Here is a 20,894-nt window from a genome sequence, read left to right as displayed (position 1 = left end):
GGGGGGTTGTCTTACCTTTACAAATAGTGGTTTGAATATTTTATATCCTGTCGTGGAATGATTGTGCGATCTGTGTGCCGAGTTGTTGGGGGGTCGTTCCCCGTTTATTGATATCCTTGTTGTAGTTTGAGGGCTTGTTTAGATTTGGTAGGGGTGGTTGAGGGATAAGGTATTTGGTGGTTAAGGTACTTTTTTGATTGGTCCGAGAGGGAGGGGGGGTTTTTGCTGGGAGGGTGGTGGACATGACTGAGGCTGTGGAGGGGAAGGGGATGATGATGGGGAAGACGCCTGCCAAAAACGGGAAAAAGAAGGTTTTCTATGTCTGTTGGGGTCGAGGGACAGGGTGGGGGGAAGAGTGAGGGGGTGGTTGGGGGGAGGGAGAGGGAGTTGGATGCGGTGGAGAGGGGGGAGGTTTGGTGGATGAGGGATAGTGTAATTGGGGAGTTGAAGGGGAGGGCGTGGCTTGCGGGGAGGGATACGTGAGAGTATTGTCTGGAAAAAGAGCAATATTCATGTTATGATATGGACAAAGTATGTGTTCGGGCTTCAAAAAGAATACAGCAACTCTACACTTGCTATTGATGAAAGATGGTGAATTGTGTGAACACTAGAAGACCCAGGTAGGCACGCCTCTGGAGGATGTACCTCTCGGCCGGACACTTGACTCATTCTTCCTGGGTCTTGAATCCCGCCCGTACCCAACGTGTGTGTTGTCGTCATCCTACCGCCGAGGTACTTCAAGGGTACGGCACCTCCTTCCGTTGAGGGTAGGGCAAAATAAATGGAACGACACTGGTTTCCAACCCCATCAACGTACATGGTGTGTTGATCGTCCTTGTAGATTATGAATACGAGGCCATCTGAATGTCGCTGCAGATTGCTAGATAGGCGTGTTTAGCAGGAAGCGATTCGCATTAGCAAAATAGAATGTATCGGTGTAAGATAATACGGAAAGGGGCAATTAATTACTAACCCAACATGATATTTGAAAGGCTTGGTCCGCCAATCGCTCCCAAAGTTCCATTTAACTCCATATTTCCCAGGGAAGAGGCAGTTAGTTTCCTGTTATCTCCTAGGTTGTCAAGCCCCCGTTGGGGGTGGGGTTGCAGTCACCGCCGGCGCCGGGTCTGGGATTATGGTTGCAGTCCCCGTCGTTGGCGCAATACTGGTGCGTGTTTGGGTGGTTAGTGTTTGCGATATACATGGATGGGATGGGAGAAGGACTCACGACCAGGACTGAGTAGTTGATTCCGCAGCTGACAAAGTGGAAGCCTTCTACTGCCTGGCGTTTGCTGGTGCTGGTTGCGCTGTGGAGGTCTGCTGTGACTGGCTTTAGGGGAGATCCGACTGAGGAGGAAAGGGAGTGAGAGGAGGGCGAAGATGAATGAGGGGATCATGTTGGGTCTTTTTTGGTGATAATGTTAGGGTAGTGAGGACTCAAATGTAGGAGATGACAGGAGGATGAGGAAATATTGGGATTGCTCGGAGGGGAGACATGGCTATTTCTACTTGATATGTGCTCGCCGTAAGAAGGACAATGCGCAATAAAGTTGATAAGAATTAGGAGTTGCTTTGGACTCGGTCCCGATGGGATGCTGAACCGATATTGACTCAATAGTTAACCATGTTTCCTGCAATACAGATTACACTGCTCCACATCATCAGTTCTTTTGTACCATTGCAAGAAGCTCGTATCATGCTGGCCAGTCAGCAACATGGCTTCCGGCAACAACTTCATTATATCCGAGGATCCATATCTCAGAATGCCAGGCTCACTTGATTCTGACTTCAAGAGCTGGGAGGGGTAAAGCTGTTCTGGGCCAAAGAGGCAGGTGATGACGCAGGTGAGTTCGGCACTTCCGTGTTGATTCTCAAATCATAGGATGTCTGAGCCTGGTGGTTGAACCTCGAAAGGTTGGGTGGCGTTTGGGACAATTCAAGATGTGTATCCGCTAACGTTATCTATGAACTATTATCGTCTATCACCAACGCCTATTTCCCCCCTGGTACTTCCCTGGTAACTAATTTTGTAAGTGATCTCCTCTACCTCTCCACAATCTATCAGACAGCCTCAGCATCCAACTTGACCAGCCCACTCTTCGTCACAATCTTGACTGCAAGCTCGGCCACGGGCGTCGAACTCAACAACTCAAACACAGAAATATCACTCTGCATCTCCCTCAAACACAAGTTCCTGATCTCAACCGCTTTGAGCGAGTCCACTGTGCCCATGTCAGTATCCCGATTAAACATTTCACACGTCGACGTGGGGCACGTACCTCCAAATTCCGGCAAGGGCTTCTGCGCATCAACCTCGCCCACCTCAACCCCAATCGCAACAGCAATCTGCAACTTGATGTACTCCTCCACCGCAGCAGCCGCCTCACTGACACTAGACGCTCGACTCAACACCTCCCCGATCTTCTCCGTCTTCCCCCCTGCTTGACCCCCGCTCTTGTCCAACTTCACAACCCGCAGCTCAAACTTCTTGTCTTTTGCGAAGCCAGTACCGTTCTCATCCCGGATGAGGGAGTCACCTAGTCCGAGGACGAGCTGTGCGGGGATGTTGCCACCGTCGGCGGTGCTCCCTCTCATGATGGACTTGAGCACGACGCGGAGTTCGTCGAGTGTGGTCTGGAGTCCGTTCCAGCCGTGTTGGTAGCGGTGAAGGTAGCCTTCCAAATCACCGAATTCACCTGCCTCGGTGAAGTGAGAGGAGTCAGCTACCAACCCGACGTCAATACTTGTCGCGGCAATCCGAAGGTGGGTTCGAGCCCAGAGGGCTAGGGCATCCTCGAACGTGTTGCCTGAGGCGTAGTTTGCTTGGGCGGTGTTGCCTATCACACCAGTAATTGACGACAGCAAGATAAAGAAGGGCTGCTCATCTGGCCAGAGTTGAGCAAGGAGGTTCCGGGAGCCGGCCGACTTGGGAGCAAATGCGCGGGACCACTTGGTATGGGTCATGTTATCGAAGATGCCATCTTCCAGAACCATGGCGCATTGGATCACACCAGCGATTTTGTGCTTGGCGCTTCGGAGGTGGGAGAAGACCTTGGAGACAGAGGTGGAGTTGGTGACGTCGCAAGGGAAGGCCTCGGCTGTGATGCCGTGGGAACGGAGGCGGGCAAGGTCGGATTGGTTCTTCGTACCGCCCGAGCGGGAGAGGAAGATGAGGTGCTTGGCTCCTTGCGCAATCATCATGTCGGCGATGTTGAGACCTAAAGCTCCGAGACCGCCGGCGATGATGTAGGTTGCGGAGGGGTCGAATTGGAGTTCAGGGGCTGGGGCGGGAGGGATGAGGACTGAGGGGCTCCCTTGGAGGGATAGTACAACTTTCCCGTGAGCTTGTGTTGTGGCGGTTTGCAGTGCTTGAGAAGCATCGCTGGCGGAGAAGACGGTGGTAGGTGTGATGGGCCTGATGGTGTTGGTTGAGAGGATGTCAAAGGTTTGTTGGAACAGGCTCTTGATGATGTGAGGCTTTGCCTGAGCCACGCTGTCCATGATGACACGAACGATGGATACATTCTTCTTGCCGGATGGAGGGCTGATGCTGCCGGTAGACTCGCTGCTTCTGAGATCGATGAAGACCCCAAAATCACCAAGCGTGGCCAGGGATGCCGAAACAGCAGCATCTGCCTCGTTCGCGAGCACAACATCGACACCACGACCCCCTGTCTCGTTGCCAATAGCGGGAATAAAGTTTAGCAACCCAGCATCAAATATGCGCGTCACAGGTAAGCCGTGCTGTTCCACAAGGATGGCTTTCTCCCCTTTGGAGCTGACCAAAGCAAAGACGACAGCTCCAAGGTATTGAGCAATCTGAATGGCTGCTTGTCCTGGAGCGCTGGCAGCAGAGTGGATGAGCACCGTCTGACCTTTGTCCAATCTTGCGACATGAGACAAGGCATACAAAGCAGTAATGAATGCGCTTGGCAATGCCGCGGTCTTCTCTGAAGGAATGCTATCCGGAACGGGGGCCACCAAACTGACATCCTGACGAACGTGAGTTTTGCACCCATGTCCCTTCAAGACAGCAACACGCTGGCCAACAACGAGCGAGTTTACTCCGCCTCCGAGACGAGATACCACACCAACTGCATCCACGCACCTATCGAGTACAGTAATGGAGTCATCGTCAACAGTGCCAGTCAGCGAGAAGGTGTTGCCACTGCTCAGCCCAACGAACTCGACTTGTACCTCCACCTCAGTCATACCAAGCGGTAGTGATGCCTCCTCGTCCTCAACCCAGACAATCTTCTTCTCAGCCCCTACGACAATCGGCTTCAGCGGCTTACCGCCCTTGAGAGGTCCAAGGATAGGCTGCTTTGTCCCATCAGCAAGCTGCAAATCCCCGTCAAATCCGACATCGGCCACAGCACGAGGGATGTGAACTTTGCCTTCGAACTCGGCATATTCCATCTCGGCCCCCTCCAAAAGTGAAGCCCGCCACACGAAGGCGATAAGCTCGGCACTCGAGAGCGTCGTGCTGTCAAAGCCAATGGAGAGATCGAGATGGGGCAAGGATGCGAGGGTATACTCATTGCGCAAGACACGAAGCAAGCCTTGAGCTGCGGCGAACTCTACGCCTCCTGCCCATGATTGTAGGACACCGCCATGGGTCAGCCAGAACAGATGGTCCACGGAGGAGATGAGTGACTTGAAGCTTGTGAACTCGTTTTCGTTCCATGAGTAGATGAAGGGTTTATCGGACTCGAGTAGGGAGATAACGTGTTTGCTGGTGAGGTCGAGGGTGCTGAGGTCAGACAAGGTGATGGTGTTGATGTCGTTGATGCCACTAGCAGAGAGCACTGTTGTGAGATTGGAGGCCAACGCTGAAGTTTGCTTGGAAGTGGGAGATGGAAGAAGAAGACAGACTTCCAGCGGAACTGTGGCTTCTTCAGCAGCAAATGCAAACACCACCGCTGCATCGCCATTCCCTTGGAGGTGGAGAGACGACTGGTGCCCCTCTAAGCTAAAGGCCTCAACATTTTTCTCGCCAATGAGAACGATATGAGATTGCGGAAGGAGAGCCAGCTTCTGCAGCTCGGTGGAGAAGTCGGGGTAGCTGTCGGTTCCAATCACCAAGACCAAGTCGTAACCTTTGCTTGACGCGGGCGGTTCGGCGTCGCCAGAGATGTCCCACAGATCGACAGGCTCAGCATTCGGAACTAATGCACGGAGTTGTTCCACACCAAAGGCAGAGGTTGACACAGCTTTGACACTCTGGAAGCCCTCACGGCTGCGGACACGACGCCACACATCGCCCACAATCTCCGAGGTGCCGGGACATTGTCCCCTCGCAACAACCAAGACCTCCCCAATAGCCTTCTTGCGCTGCAAGAGATCAAACCAAGCAGACAGCTGAGCTAGTAACGACGCATCAGTCGACACACCCACAAGCTGTTCGCTTGTCTTGATGAAGTCGGTATCCTGACTCCAAGTGACACGAGCGCACTTTTTCTTCAAAGTGTCCTCCTGGGAGCCGGAAATTCCAGCATCATCAGCAGATGTGACCTGGCGAAGAGCAAATCCGTTGATGACCATCTTTGGCCCAGACCACCTCTCGTCCGAAATCACCAGATCCCCCACCAGTTCGCGGCCACCTCCGCTCTTTCTTGTCAGCTGGCCGTACCCTAGGAACTTTGACCCGGCGCCGTGGGGTTGCTCGCTGGCAACGAACATGTCGTCTATGCTGTACGGCACTGCAGCCTCGTCAATGGGACGGCCGTCGTTGAAGCCTGCCAGCAACAAATGGAAGATTGCGTCCATTGTCGCGGGGTGCATGACGTGGGGGTACTCAAAGCTCATGGGCATGACGGAGGCAGTGTCTGGGATGATGACCTCGCCGTGGGCGGCGTGTTGGGCTGGGACTGCAAACAGCGAAGTGACGTTGCGGAATAGGGGCCCGTATTCCATGCCGATTGTCTCGAGCTGGTCGTAGAACTCGTCAACGTCGATTTCTTCGGCGCCAGAGTCGGAGAAGAGCTGCTTGTATCTGGCCGTGTACAGGGTCCAGGGGTCAACAGCCGTACCTGCGTCTTCTACCTCGCTTGAGCCGTTGGCGTCGTACTCGAGGGAGATTGTACCATGGCAGTGACAAGTCCAAGAGTCCCCGGTGGTGGAGTAGATTGTGAAGCCGAACTTGCCGGGGATGTTAGCGTCAGGATGAAGGCTGAGAGATGTTTCGACTGCGGGTTCATCTGCTGCTGTGACGACGAGGCCCCGCTCAAAGCGGATGTTGCTGTAGCGGAAGCCGTGGACATTTTTTGTTGGGTCGGAGACTTGGAGGGCACCTTCCAACGCCATGACAAGCATCCCTGCGCCGGGGTAGAGGACTGTTCCGGTGATCTTGTGGTCTTCTATCCAGGGGTTCTCCGTGATACGGAGGTGATTGCGCCATTTGGGCTCCATGCTGTTTTGCATGTCAACCGGGACGCCCAGAAAGTCAGTTCTGGGGAATTTGGGGGAGCGGTTGGACTTCGTGATGTAGGCCTCGTGCCAGAAGCGGCGGGAGTGGTTCCAAGGGTAGGCGGGCAGGTCAGTCAAGGCTTTGTGCTGGAGTTTTGTGTCGGGAAGGTCGAAGGAGTCGACCATTGCAGAGAGCTCAACCGTGTGGCCGAGAGCCCAGAGCTGAGCAGCAGCAGAGAGTGATGTTTCTCTTGCGTCTTTGCCACGGAGGAGCAGTGACATGTAGGGTGTCTCTTTGATGGCTTCCGAGTTGCTCGCTGCCATGATCTGACCGATAGGCCCCTGCAGTGCGGAGTGAGGGCCGATCTCGAGGATGCCGCCCCAGCGAACGGGGACTGGTCTTCCACGGCCAGTGGTGGATGCCACAGTGTGGGCGAGAAGGGCTGATAACGCTGCCGAGAACTCGACAGGGGAGGTCAAGTTGGCAACCCAGTATTGAGCACTGAGCTCTTTTGGTGAAACGATCTTTCCAGTCAGCGAGGAGTACATGACTGTCTTGTTGGCGTTAGCCCCTTCGGCAGTGGTATCAATGTGGCCAATACGCTCGAGATAGCCTTGAGCAACGGCGCGCATGTGAGGCGAATGGTATGCCGTCTTCACTTTCAGTGTCCGCGCAAATTTGCCATCAGCCGAAATCAGCTTCTCAAGGGTATGGATGGCATTAAGATCACCCGACAGAGTAACACTGGACGGGCTGTTGATGCAAGCAATGACCGCAGACTGTGCTGGGACCTTTGTCAAATATTCGTTAGCTTCTTCACGGGAAAGGCCAGCGGCTAACATTGCTCCTTGTCTGGTAACCGTTGCAGAGCTGAGACCCCTGATGTAGGCAATTTTGACGGCATCAGCGCGGTTGATGTAACCCGCGGCGTAGGCAGCACCGATTTCACCACTCGAATGTCCGACTGTGGCCCGAGGCTTGATCCCCCAAGACCGAAGCAAATCGACGAGGGCGACCTGGAGGACAGTACAGAGCGTCTGGCTGTACTCAGATAACTGCATCTTGGAACCAGCTGTCTTGGTGAGCTCCTCGACCGCATCCCAGGCGCAGCCGAGATTGGCCAGATAGACTTGTGAGGCTTGGACACTCTTGTCAAAGACTGGGTTGCCGAGGAGTTCCCGTCCCATGGCTGACCATTGGGCTCCTTGTCCTGTGAACACCCAGACCAGGTTGTTGTCCTGTCGGGCTGAGCGCTTAATCTTTGGAAGCCCTTTAGAAAGCTTCTCTGTCAGCTCCGATAAAGTTGAAGCAACGGCAAAGCTCCTGAAGTCGAGGTGAGATCTTCGGGAAGCCAAAGTGTACGACAGGTTGCTGAGATAGTGGGAATCCTCTTTGGCAGAATGAGCGGCGTCAAGTGCCTTTGCGTAAACATCAGCCAGGCGAGGGATGCCAGCCTGGTCCTTGGAGCTAAGCAGGAACAGCCGCGGCGTGTCGGCTACTGGGTGATGTCCATTAGCATAAGCACCATCACGTTCCCAGACGATGGTGTTGTGGTTTCCTGCCAACCCACGCTCGGCAAGATAGTGGTGAGCGTCATCAAGAATGGCGTGGGCATTGGCGCCGCCAAATCCGAACGAATTCACGCTGATCCGGCGTTGCCCAGGGGTAGGCCACTGTGCTGTCTCCTGTGGCAACGCCAAATTCCACTCTTTGAGTTTCAACTTGGGGTTGATGGTCTCAACGCCATATGTCGGAACGAGCATGCCATTTTCCAGGCAAGCAATAGCCTTGAAGACGCCTGCCAGACCAGAGCAGCCTTCGGTGTGGCCCACGCTGGGCTTGATGCTACCAATGTAGAGAGGGCCAAGGCCAGCCTCCTTCCGAGCCACGCCGAATGTTGTGGCTAAGGCTTCAAGCTCTATCGGGTCGCCAACTGGTGTGCCTGTGCCGTGGCACTCAAAGTACTGGGTGTCTGTGAGAGGGAGACCGGCCGCAGCGTAAGTGTCTCTGATCAAGTCAGCTTGAGCGACAGAGCTCGGTTGTGTGATACTTGGTGTCTTGCCGTCGGCGTTCGCACCAGTACCGCGGATGACAGCCCGGATGGTGTCACCGTCTCGAATAGCGTCAGAGAGGCGCTTGACGATGAGGGAGCCAATACCCTCGCCACGACCATAACCGTTCGCTCGGTCATCGAAAGTGTGTGAGATCCCTTCAGGGCTGAGCATGTGCATCGCTGAGAGCTGATGCATGGTGTTGGGGACAAGGAGAAGGTTTACCCCAGCAACAAGTGCCTATCAGCAAGGTCAGAACATCATACCACGGTGAGGGACTGAAGTTGGACAGAGATTCAACGTACCGAATCTGTCTCCTTCGTCCTCAGCGACTGGCATGCGAGGTGCAGCGCGTACAGACTGGACGAGCAAGCGGTGTCCAGGGTAAGGCTAGGCCCTTTGAGCCCAAAAAACCACGATACACGATTGGCTGTCATAGCCTCGCTCGTTGCTGACGCAGCATTGTGACCAATGTCATGTATGTCGTGGAGTGAGAGCATCTCGTAGTCGTTTGTCATGCAACCCACATAACAGCCTGTCCGTGAGTTCATGAGGTTCTCCACTGGTATTCCAGCTGCGGGTAGATGTCAGCATCATGTTGGCCCCTTGGCACAAAGGAAACTCACCATTCTCGATGCTCTCATAGCTGACTTCAAGAAGCAGTCTCTTCATGGGGTCCATTGCTGCCGCTTCTTTGGCAGTGGTAGAAAAGAAGGGCGCATCAAAGTGGGCTACGTCTTGCTTGAGAAAGTACCCATGTTTGACGGCAATCTGGTTACCAAGTCAGTCAACACGTACCGCCAACGTACTTTTCTTCAGGGATTAACTTACACCTCCTTTCCTGTCTGGGTCAGGATGGTGCCAGACATCAGCATTCCACCTCTCAGCAGGTATCTTGCCATGACCAGTCTTGCGGTTGCTGATCATGTCCCACAGGGTCCCCAAGGACGAGACCTCTCCAGCGAGACGGCATGCAGCGCCGATGATGGCGATGGGCTCTTGCTGACTGTTATCCATTGCTGCGGGCTGAAGCTTTTTCTGTTTGTCTTCTGATACCTGCTCTAACTCTGTAGGATCCTGGTCATTCAAGACGGACCATGGGGAGACAATGAAGTCGTTTTGTAAAGTCTTGCTCCCATCACGAAGGCATATCCAGACAGTACTGTGCGACTCTGTGTGAAAAGTGATCGTCAGTCCATCCGTCTGTAAGTGTTACGGACCGAGTTGATGCAGTGTTATCGCGAGTGAGGCTTGGCTGTCCGACATTAAGTCCGTGTGGCTGTGTGACGGAGAGGGCCAAATGGGGTAATGGGCAGCAGGTACGCAGAGCCCTCAAGCGAGCATTCTTCGACGGGCTATCTGTATGCATGTTCCCCATTCAGTCAGCCCTGTTCATATTTCTTTTCAGTCTCTGTTGTTTACTTTCCAACGTTCAACTTGAACGGTTTGTTGCATTTCCTTGGTGTATCATTCTTACCAACCTTTACCATGCGTGTGTTGTGTCTCCACGGAGTAGGCAGCTCGGGGAAGATGTTGGAGGCCCAGCTCCGGCCATTTCTCAAGGCAGTCGATCCAAGCTTTGACTTTGTCTTTGTGGATGGGCCTTTCCCTTGCGAGCAAGGTCCTGGTAAGTGCTTCAGATCAACCACAAGTACTTGAGTTTAGTAGCGGAAAACTAACATTGCAATCAACAGGCATGGCCGCCTTCGATGGTCCCTTCTTCTCCCACACGGCTGGCTACTCACCAGAACAAATGATCGAAGCCCATGAGCACCTCGACAGGACAATTGACGACCTCGGTCCCTTTGATGGCATCCTCGGCTTCAGCCAAGGCGGTGCCCTCGCCCTCTCCTACCTCCACAGAAAGCAAACGCAGAATGAACTCCGCCCTTTCAAGTTCGCCTTGATCATGTCGTCTGTCATCCCCTGCTCCGCCGATGTCGGTGTCTGTGAGGAGGTTATCCAAAGTCTCTGCGATCAAACGGATCCTTCAGCAGTCGATCAGGAGCAGCGTGTCTTTGTCGAGCTTCTCGATCGCACTGTGGGAGAGGCCAGAAAAAACAATGCCCTCTTGCCGGATATTGACCTTAGCATCTATGAGGCCGGGGGTGATCCGTCATTAGCGCCAAGGATTATGCACCCTTCGTTCGTCAAGCAGAAGATCTGGATCCCGACTGTTCATGTCGCGGGAAAAAAGGACTACAGCTTCATGAGGGCCATGTCGGACGTGGCGTATGCTGTTTGTGAGCCCAAGTTGGCGAAGAAGATGGTGCACAGCGGTGGCCACCAGCCACCACAGAAGCCGAGCGAGGTGAAGGAGGTGATCAGGGCTTTGGACTGGGCTATTGGGATGAGCGATCGTTTTGCGCACTGGAATCTTTAGTCGGGGGGGTTGGTCCTGTATAAACACTTCTTTTATGTAAAGCTTTGGACAGTAGACAGAAAGCTAGTGGATTTTGTGTTAGATATAACCTAGACATGTAGATGATATAGAGTTACAAGATCAAGAATTAGTTTTAGATGTTGGATATTCTTTGGGCCCTTGGATGACCTTGACATATAACGTACCTCGGTTGTGACGCTCCCTCAAGCTGTTTTGACACCCGAGCCTTTCTCAATCCTGTCGAAATTCTCCATGATTCGCAGCATTTTAGCTCGTGCAAGAAGTTGACAGGAACATGACGTGATTTGTTCATTAATTTTCAGGCAACAAACTGAAAACTCAGCGAAAGGTGCGGTGTTTTGGGAGAGAACCAATCACCCACCAGGCAGAGCGGGACAAAGATGCTGGTCGGCTACCGGTCAACAACAACACATTTCCATCGCAGCAAGACCACGTCGTTGATAGGTATCTGCTCTAATACATATTATTTACACTGTTCACAAACGAACTATCCTGTCTTCCACGGAACAAGACTTGCAAGGCGTTGACCTTGTTCCTCGCCTCCGCCAGCAGCGTCAAGTGTCCCTTCCGAATGCCCGGGCGTGTCTTCAACCTCGCGATTATCTGCGCAAAGTCGTCTATCTGGACCATCACAAGACAGCCAAGCACCTCGACTTGCTCCTTGAGACTTTCGATCTGGTACGTCGAGAACCTCAAGTCCCCCACTCCCCCACCATCTTTCTCCGAGCCCCGAGCTCGCTTGAGCTCTGCATAACATACTGCCAATCGTTGGCACATTGTGCTCGTGTATTTTGCAGACATGGCCAAGAGCATGTTGATTTCCCGTGCCTCAACACAGCGCTCACAATCAAGAATGTCAGTGCATTGTGTGAGTGCATCGCGGAAGTCGCCCAACAAGACATCCATCCGAACACGGTCACGGTCACCTGCCGCCGCTTTTGTACCCAGCTCCTCAAGGAGACATGCTGCGAGCTGGAGACAACCACAGGAGCCGCTCGTCACGGATAACTCGGCCATATTCGCCATCTGTGTATCTTCGGCAGTCGATGGGGTGGCAGGATTGTGGCTCGATGGGCATGATGACAATGGTGATAGATGCCTGAGCGTTTCCTGGTGGTTGGAAGCATTCTTGTTGGATGGATTTCTTTCAGGAATTGAGGCCGGGGCCTCGAACAGGACCATATGATCCGGGAAGTTCACAAGAGCCGGAGTTGTAGGTGCTGATTGTCTAAGGGCTGCACAGATCGGTCAGAACTTTTATGCTAACGACGAGGCGATGGCAGACAAAACGAAGGAACAACTCACCATTGAAATAATTGTCATTCCCACCATCCACAGTGCCAAAGTTCAGCATGTCGGTATTGAAATGGTGGAAATCGTCCACCCTTCCCGGGATCGAGGGAAATTCTGACTCCAAAATGCCGTTGGTGTCCAACCAGTCGTCCAGTCTGTCATTACTGCCTTGCTCTTCACCAGAGTGCGGTGAGATGGGAGTAGCCAGACCATGACCGCCAAACTCTTGGTACCAGTAACTATTACTCTTCATCTCTTGATCCAAAAGTTGCGGGTCGACTCCTGGCGCTGACCCGTCTCCCTCTTCAGATGTTCCGCGTTTGCTGAACTTTAGACCCTGATCCTGCTCATTCGACGGCTTTGAATCTGACTTTGGCTTTTGGGACTGGGTGTCGGTGCCAGTCTTGTCACCACCAGTTCCGGCTCGGTTCTTCCGTCGTGGCTCACGCGGAGGGTACCTGCACTGGGTTCCTACAGCCTGGCATCGATTACAACCCGAGGGCTGACCACTGCATCGAACCTGCATAACTTTGTGAGCCTCGATACTTCATCGGGATCGACAAGGGGGGTGCTCCACGTACTTTTCTCGATCTGCAAAACTCACAGGAGACATGAGGTTTCTCTCGACTGTTTCGGCTCAGTGCCGATGATAGATCTCTGTTCTCCACAAACTTTAACGGTGTCTGTTGCCGAACATCATGCGCTACGTTTAATGTACCAAACATTGTTTGCTTTGCTGAGGTATAGGTCTGGCACCGGGAAATTTAGTAGGCTGGCACGCTGATCACTTCGCAGGAATTAACAACACCCAGCAACAGCAATGCATGTGGATGGGAGACTCTCAAGCTATTATACCATACAACATGATGATCAACAATACTGCAGGCATACGGGGCCTGCCCGCATGTACGTTGTCCCAGGTCCAGGACCCCCACAGCCATCATCGCGGGTCTAAGTCGGTCGCACACCTCCCGGCTTTTTGCATCCCTACCTTGAGCTGTCGCCACGAGGGACGGGAACGGCCTGTCACCACCTCAGCCCTGGGAATCGTACTGTACATTGAGAATCCAGCATTCGATTTTGTCGATCGTTGGGTACCAGCCTGCAAGGGTCAATCCTATGTGCCTTAAAGTACCAGCATGCATGCCTGCCTACCTAGCTATGCATCCACGTAGGACAGTTATACTCGGGGGGCCGGGATCTGGGTATTTGAAACACAATGGCTTCATTAGGTCCCACAGTACGAACGCGCGAATGAGCCCACAAACAGCCGGGGAAACAAATTCTCGGTCGCACTGCAGTCTATACACCAAATATCAGCTTCCGAGTTTGGGTGAGGTGGTCAGCACCAAGTGTGGAAGTGGACGGTGTTATCCGGACCCGGACCAAGGAGGCTGAGCAGATCAAATGCAGCAATTACGACTGCGTTGTTACCGTTGATTTGAGACATACGGCCCACCACTGGGAAGGTTACACCACCGCTACCCGGAGTTTGAAAGATTCATCTACAGCCGCTGACCAGATACCAAGAAACGCTTTTCCATGTGCCGGCGGAGAAATGAGCTTGGATCTGCAGTTTAAGACCGAGGTGGAAGCTGATTCAGGAGCAAAACTTACCGCTCATCACAGGGAGATGTTCAAGACGTGCAGCAGTGCGAGGAGGTGCAAGCAACCTGAAATGCGAGAAGTACGAGGTGTTGCGTGCCTGACATCTGTCAACCCAGAAATTAGAAGCAGCAGGTGTTGTCCCACTCGCACTATCTACATACCGTTTTTGGTAACCTCGGTGGGCTCTTGACTCAATCTGCACACCGAACACCCCTTGCCGGAACCCCGAGTCATTACGAAACTTGGGCGGAGTTTAGTTGATTTAGACTTTGGGAACGCCTCAACCAGTCGAGGCTCTCAAGATGCAGCCAAGTCAAACGTACAACCGACGACTAGCATGCTTGCCTATTTTATTGTTTAGCATAACGTGCATGATAAGCGAGCGCCGCAGACAAGCGAGCGCCGCACTTTCTACCACCCTACCACAGCTATCCTCAATTACATAACCATAACACTAGGAAACAACGATAACTGAACTAGAAATAGATGAATCAGATGATTCTGTAGCCTCCTGGCATATACGTGCATTATGGCCAGGCTTACCGCACACGCTACAGCACCGAATCTTCGTACGAGACCCCCCTGCACCACCACCACTTTATCGTATTTCCTGGGCTACCTGCTCACCTATAGCCTTTTGATCTAGTAGATCCTATACCTCTTATATAGTAAGTGACCCTCTAAGCCGCACACATGTTTTTTTAGCTCTCCGTCTCTTACTAAGCTCCTTATTAGCCTTGCGTAGCGAAAAGACCTTTATACGGAGAAGAGCCACCTCGTATATTATATTTATTATTCCTTTAGTAAATTAGTTTATAGCGGTTAGTATTAAGGTTAGAAAGCTATTTTAATAATTAAAAATTCGAGTTTTAATAAACGTTAATTATAAAGTAACCTTTTAAAGGTTATATAACGTTTAAGAGATTTAAGGTAGTACCGTAATTAGGTTTAAGGTTAAGGGTATTAGGGTCCGAATATATATATTTAATTTAAATATTATTTTTTTTAAATTATATAATATAAAGCTAGCTTTAATAAAATCTCTTTAAAAAATTTTTTTTATAATCGAAATAAAAAATATTTCTTTAAATATATAAAAAAACTTTAATTTATTAATATATATAATATTTATTTATATTAATTATTTAGTTTAATAACTATATATCCTTTTTAATAATATAAAATAATTAATATTTAATAATTAAAATATATAGGAGAATGTCACAGTTAAGCCAAACAGGCAGGACGGACCGTGTGCGGGGCACAAGACGCACAGCCAATCGCTAGCAGGACCAATCAGGACAAGGATACGCGATCATGGACAGCAGACTGGGAAGACAAAGTGATCGCGGCAACACAACCAATAGGGAGCCACGGAGGATCATAGCGATCATTGTGATCATTGGGAACGAGCGGAATGATCACTATGATCAGGGCTTGGCACGAGGTCTATATATACGGAGGAACTGGCTGGTGTAGATAGACAGTTCCGCAGTATGCAATTCAAGCTTGTATTCACGGCATCTTGTGTTTACATCGAGACATCTTGTTGTGCACTATTTAGCTACACCGAACTAATTGTCAGAAGTTACCTTCAACCCGTATCCCTTTCAGAGGTTCTGTACAGGGGTTCGTCACAGAGAAGTACGGAAATATATATAATATAATAATATTATATTTCTAATAATAAGTTTCGAATTCTTCGGAGTAATAGCTCTCGTAGCCGTTAAAAATTAATAATTAATATTTATTTTTCGTACGAAATACTATATAAAAATTAAAGTATTAAATTTAATTTATATATTTTTTATTAATAATTTAATTATTATTAATTATTATAATACGTTAAATAGCTAAAAAAATATATTTTTAATATTAATTAATAAAATAATATTATTTAATTAAAATAATAAATAATGAAATAATTTAATTTTGTTAGCTAGTAAGCCCTGATAGGCCTATAATATAGAACCTATACAGGGTTACTATAAAATACAGCAGTGCGCAAGCGGAAGCTAGAGGATACGACGGCAGTGCCGAAAGAAGGTAAAGCACTGTAATACAGTAAGGTATAAGGAATAAGAATTGCCTTTATTACCCTTGGCCTTAGCCTTTGGCCTTAGCCTTAAGCTTTTACCCTTAAGGAAAGAAAGAAATCTATTCTACAGGAGAGAGGAGAGGTCTATATATAGGCCTTCGTAAGCCTACTGTGGGTCCTGTAGGCCCTGGAAGCCCCTATACCACTTTAAGGTATTTAGTGGGCTTAGGTGGGTCTAGTGTAGACTCACGGAAATCCATAGAACCTTCGGCAGCAGAGGTGCCCTATAAATCATACTATTATAGCGACTTACTACGTAAGCCTATAGCCACTTTAGAAAGTTCTAGTATCTTATTAACTAAGCCTTAGGCCACAGTAGCCCTGTAAGCCTTTAAGGGTCCCTTATAAAGAACATTCTAAAGGGATCCAAGCCGGGAAATTCCATTACTACTTATAGCAGTACTGCCCACTATAATATCAATCTGTAGGGCAGTAAGTAAGGCACTTAGTAATACCCACATATTAACACCCCTTCTATAGGAGTGCTGGGTGCCTACTTATTAGGCCGTAGGGCCCTTATAAGTATTAGGCTTCCGGTAGTTCATTAGCTCTAAAAAGCGCTGGAACTTAGGTACTAGTAGGGCCTTTATTAGGCCGTCGGCTGCCATATCCTTTATAGGTATAAAGGATATAGTGATATTTCTTTCTGTAACGCTCTCCCTAACGCCCTGGAATTTAAGGAGCGTATGCTTAGTACGGTTATAGTGCTTCGGGTTATGGGCTGTCTTTATAGCACTTTAGTTATCGTACTTTAGGGGGGTAGGGCTCTTTAGAGAGCGCTAAATTTCACTGTATAGCCCTCTAAGCCACAGGGCTTCCCGGTTACCTTCGATTAAGGCCGTATATTCGGCCTCGAGGGTGCTGTAAGCAACCGTAGGCGCTCATTTAGATTTCCAGCTTACAAAGCCACCTCCTACTAAAAATAAGTAGCTGTAAATAGACCGAGCAGTAGTTTTACAGCTAACGAAATCGCTATCGGTATAGCCTATAGGCTTAATACTACCCGTACCTCCTAACTGTATAGCTAGGTCCATCGTGCCATATAGGTAGCTTAGCAGCTTTTTAGCTGCTTTTAGGTGGGCTACCTTAGGTGCTTGTAGGTGCCGTGAAAGCCACTGAACGGAGTAGGTAATATCGGCCCGGGTTTAGGTCATCGGGTAGGTAGTGGTGCCTAGTAGGCTCTAGTATAGCTTAGTGTCGGCCTTATTTAGTGGATCAGAGGGAGTTTCGGGGCCTATAAGGCCTAGAGAGAGCGGTAAGGTAGGTGCGTAAGTGCTAACTTCGAAGTGCTTAACAGCCTCTTGGATATAGGCCTTTTAGTAGAGCCAAAGTAGCCTTTTACGCCTATTTCTTTCAATTTAAACCCCGAGAAAGAACTTAGCAGGGCCTAAGTCCTCTATATCGTAAGCCCTAAGCTAACTATAGCTTCAGGGCCTAAATTATTCTATAATAAAAGGTCCAATCAGTAGGCAGTCGTCGACGTGGCTCACTATAAAGATACCTTTGTAAGGGTTATAGTAAGTAGCCGAGTCTGAAACTAGTGGACTATAGCCTAGGGTTTTAGCTAGTACCGTAACCTTTTATTACTATAGGTGGGGGGCCTGTTTTAGGCCGTATAGGGACCTTTTTAGTACTATGACTTGGTCCTTCGAAGGGTCCCAGCAATGTTGTTTCAGAAGGTCTATAGCGGTTTAGCTACTAAAGCTATATTCGTATAGGCTTTTAGGGACTTCTATATATATATCGGAGTCCACACCAGCGTTAAGAAAAGCCCCAACGAAATCGATTTACTTAATTTCTAGGTCTTCTTCGGCTGCAATAGCCAGTAAAACCCGCTAAGTAGGAGGTAGTACTATAGTGGCTATAAAGGTCTCGGTAAAGTCGGTTCCGGGCACCTATTAGAAGCCTCTAACTACTAGCCGGGCCTTAAATTTAATAATTTGGCCCTATAAGTCCTTTTTGGCCTTATAGACCCATCGGCTAGTAATAGGCCTTTTTGGAGCCTATAAGCGGTTAATAAAGTAAAAGGTTTTGGAATTAAGTAACTACTATAGCTCACTAAAGGAGGCCTGTAGCCACTGGTCCTTTAGTGGGTGCTTTAGGGCCTATTTAAAGGTCCTAGGTTCTATACCAATAAAAGCAGTGCTGTAAGTAATAGCCGTAGCAGCCTGGTTAATAAAATAATTCACTAGAGCAATAGTATCTATAGTATCGTTATTTATTACTTCGAATTCCTCTTTTTGTAGCTTAGTAGCCTACGGAAGTAGTACTTCAATATTGGTAGGCTTTAGAGGTACTATTGCCGTAAGTATAGGCCTAGGAAGTACTATTATAGTAAGTGCCCCTTCTATAATTATAGGGGGTTCCCCTTTTAAAGGCTCGATATCTTCCAGTTCTGGAAGCCTTAGTTGCGATATAGAGGCTATAGGTCCTTCTAAATAAGGCCTATAATCTTCGTACAGTTTAACGAATAGCATTTAAATTACTTACCGGTGGCTTAGCCACACCAAATAAGTATTATTGCCTAGTACGGCTAGAAGCTTACCTTTAATAGCTTTAGGTTCTAGCTTCCTTACGGTAATACGTTTTTCAGGCGGTATAAATACTAAAACTTCAGCGTCTATAGCCCTGTAAGGTCCGAGGTCAGGGACGTAAGGGGCCTATAAGGGCACCAATTCGTTAAGAAATAATTAGTGGGGCGTAAATTCCTTAGTGGAAGTAGCTATACGGTTAATAATATCCACAATAGAGCTAATTACGTAGCACCAAAAGGTAAGTGGTAGGCCAGAGGCTACTATAGTAGCCCGTAAACGCTCTAAAATTACCCGAATAAAGCGCTCGGTTAAGCCGTTTTAGTAGTGGGCGTATAGGCTAAACTTACTAAAGGTTATACCTTTTTCAGTAAGGTAAGGCAATAGCCTTCGAATTTCCTTGCCCCCGTCGTAGTAGAATTATGCCAGGTACCGCTTATAAGTATTATATAGGCTCTCTATAGCGGAGCGAGCCTCTATAGCGACTTCGTCCTTAGTTTTTAGGAGCCTAACAAGCCTATACCGGGTCTTACGGTCCACTAAAATAAGCCCGTAAGGCCTGCTGTTTAGTGGGGTAGGTCGAATCATAAACATATCCCCTTCTATTTAACTTAGCGCATACGGTGGGTCCGTTACAGGCCTTTTAAAAGGTTTACGCAGTAATTTAGCTGCGTCACAGCTTTTACAGGTCAGATCTATAGGCTGTACCTTCTATAAATTAGGTATGCCCTTAGTAATTAGGGCAGTTTTCTTCAGAAGGTCTAGGCCTATATAACCTAATCGAACGTGCCAGAGTCTTGCAGCCTAAATCAACGCTTGGTTACGTTAGTAGGGCGAATGCCCTATACGGCGAGGGGTAGGCGCCGTAGTGGTAATTGGTTTAGGCGCTGTAATAGGCGCTGTAATAGGCGCTGTGGTAAGCACTGTAGTAAGCGCTATAGTAAGCACTGTAGTAAGCGCTATAGTAAGCGCTATAATAGCTAGAAATTCAAGCGTAATAGTAGTTAATTTAGGGTCTAAATCGCTATCTTCAGTGCTGTAGCACCAAATAGAGCCGTATACTTATAGCGTTAAATGCTCTATTTTAGCTGGAACCGTGGTTTTAGTAGTAAAAAAGAACCCATTTTTCTTAAAGTTAAGGAGGGCCAGTAGCTTCCTGGAAGCCGAATATAGGCGGTCCTTAAGAAGGGTCCCACCGGAGGCGTAGAGCCTGTAACTACTAACTATATTTAGTAGAAAGTCTGGAATATAAAAGGTTTCCTTAAAGGCTATAGTAGTATATACCGCTTTTTTACCCTCAAAACCACTAAAAAATTCAACTTCTATAGTGCCTTTACCTTATAGCTTAACTGGGCCACCGCCTATATCAATATAGCCTAGGGAAAAAGAGAACTATAGGTTAGTAAATAAAGCTTTATTATTATAGATATGCACTATAGAGCCTATATCGAAGAGCCACTAAGTACGTAGTATAGCGGTTAAGTAGCTAAATTTAGCCAGTTCTTCGGGAGGATCAAGCCCTAGGTCGCTATATTCTTCAGTTATATTACTTCCAAATACAGTGCCTGAGTTAAGGTCGTAGCCTATAGTAAAGGCCTCGGTAGCGGGTAGGTCCTTTTAGTCCTTACGGTCGTCTTTACGACTATCCTTACGGCCGTCTTTGCGGCCGTTATAGCGGTCGTTACAGCGGTCGTCCTTTTTCAAGCCTTTCTTCCACTGCTTATTGCCCTATTTTTTATAGGGCTTTTGGTCCTTATTTAGTAAGGACCGGTAAGCTTAAGAAGCCTAAAAGTTAGGCTTCTTTTCGCTACTAACAGGCTTATAGGTAGCCTGTAGGGCCTATAATTAGTAAGCAGTGAAAGTAACCGAATTACGGGTTTCGGCTAAAAGGTTTTCCTAGAAATATAAAAGGCTTAGCCTAGTAGGCTTGCCTTCTATATAGTAGAGCCATTACTCCTACCGAAGTAGGCCTTTACAGCGCTCGGCCCACTATGGAAAATAGTTTTCCAGTACGTTAAAATAGTGGTTTAGTTAATCGATTTAGGCTATTTTAACGCCTAAAGCCCCGAGCCTACTTACGTAAGTATTAAATTAGGCGTTAAAATCCACGATAGGTATAGACCTATCGAACTGCAAGTAGTGGTAGGCCTTATATAGCTCGTCTCGGAGGGTAAGCTGCGCCGGAGCGTACTGTAAGCGAAGGCGCTTATAGGCCACAACGGAGTCGGTTTCGAAGGCTATAGTGGATAACGGGCCTTCCTTTAGTGTATTTCTGAGGGTCAATAGCAGGGCTGCCTTCTATAGGTCGGAAAGCCGGGCGTTTACCGAATTAGGATTTTCTAGAAATTTAAGTATTCTAAAGGCCCTAAATTATATAGAAATAGCTTAGTACCACTATTAGTAGTTATCGGGTCCTGAAAAGCGCTGTTATTTAGCGAGGTTTAAAGACTATTTAGCGAGCTCTTTTGTAATAAGTGTGCTAAAGGTCGCTATAAAAGGC

General features: G+C 49.0%; 3 protein-coding genes across 3 annotated transcripts; 1 reads left to right on the top strand and 2 right to left on the bottom strand.

Annotated features, from left to right (window-relative positions):
* Nucleotides 1-2,061: 2,061 nt before the first annotated feature.
* On the bottom strand, nucleotides 2,062-9,477 carry PODANS_5_2090 (uncharacterized protein; the record flags this gene model as incomplete). Its single annotated transcript, XM_001904079.1, has 4 exons — nucleotides 2,062-8,700; nucleotides 8,766-9,034; nucleotides 9,087-9,231; nucleotides 9,292-9,477. 4 exons carry the CDS (start codon nucleotides 9,475-9,477, stop codon nucleotides 2,062-2,064), a joined length of 7,239 nt encoding a protein of 2,412 aa, XP_001904114.1.
* Nucleotides 9,478-10,057: 580 nt separating this feature from the next.
* PODANS_5_2100 (uncharacterized protein) lies at nucleotides 10,058-10,843 on the top strand (the record flags this gene model as incomplete). The annotated part of the gene is made up of 1 exon (XM_001904078.1): nucleotides 10,058-10,843. The coding sequence occupies one exon, from the start codon at nucleotides 10,058-10,060 to the stop codon at nucleotides 10,841-10,843; it is 786 nt and encodes a 261-aa protein (XP_001904113.1).
* Nucleotides 10,844-11,317: 474 nt separating this feature from the next.
* PODANS_5_2105 (uncharacterized protein) lies at nucleotides 11,318-12,683 on the bottom strand (the record flags this gene model as incomplete). The annotated part of the gene is made up of 2 exons (XM_001904077.1): nucleotides 11,318-12,099; nucleotides 12,170-12,683. The coding sequence occupies 2 exons, from the start codon at nucleotides 12,681-12,683 to the stop codon at nucleotides 11,318-11,320; spliced, it is 1,296 nt and encodes a 431-aa protein (XP_001904112.1).
* Nucleotides 12,684-20,894: the final 8,211 nt, after the last annotated feature.

The sequence above is a fragment of the Podospora anserina genome, chromosome 5 (assembly GCF_000226545.1).
Source record: "Podospora anserina S mat+ genomic DNA chromosome 5, supercontig 1".
In the NCBI taxonomy this organism is placed as follows: domain Eukaryota; kingdom Fungi; phylum Ascomycota; class Sordariomycetes; order Sordariales; family Podosporaceae; genus Podospora; species Podospora anserina.
This window is presented reverse-complemented; position numbering and strand designations above follow the sequence as displayed.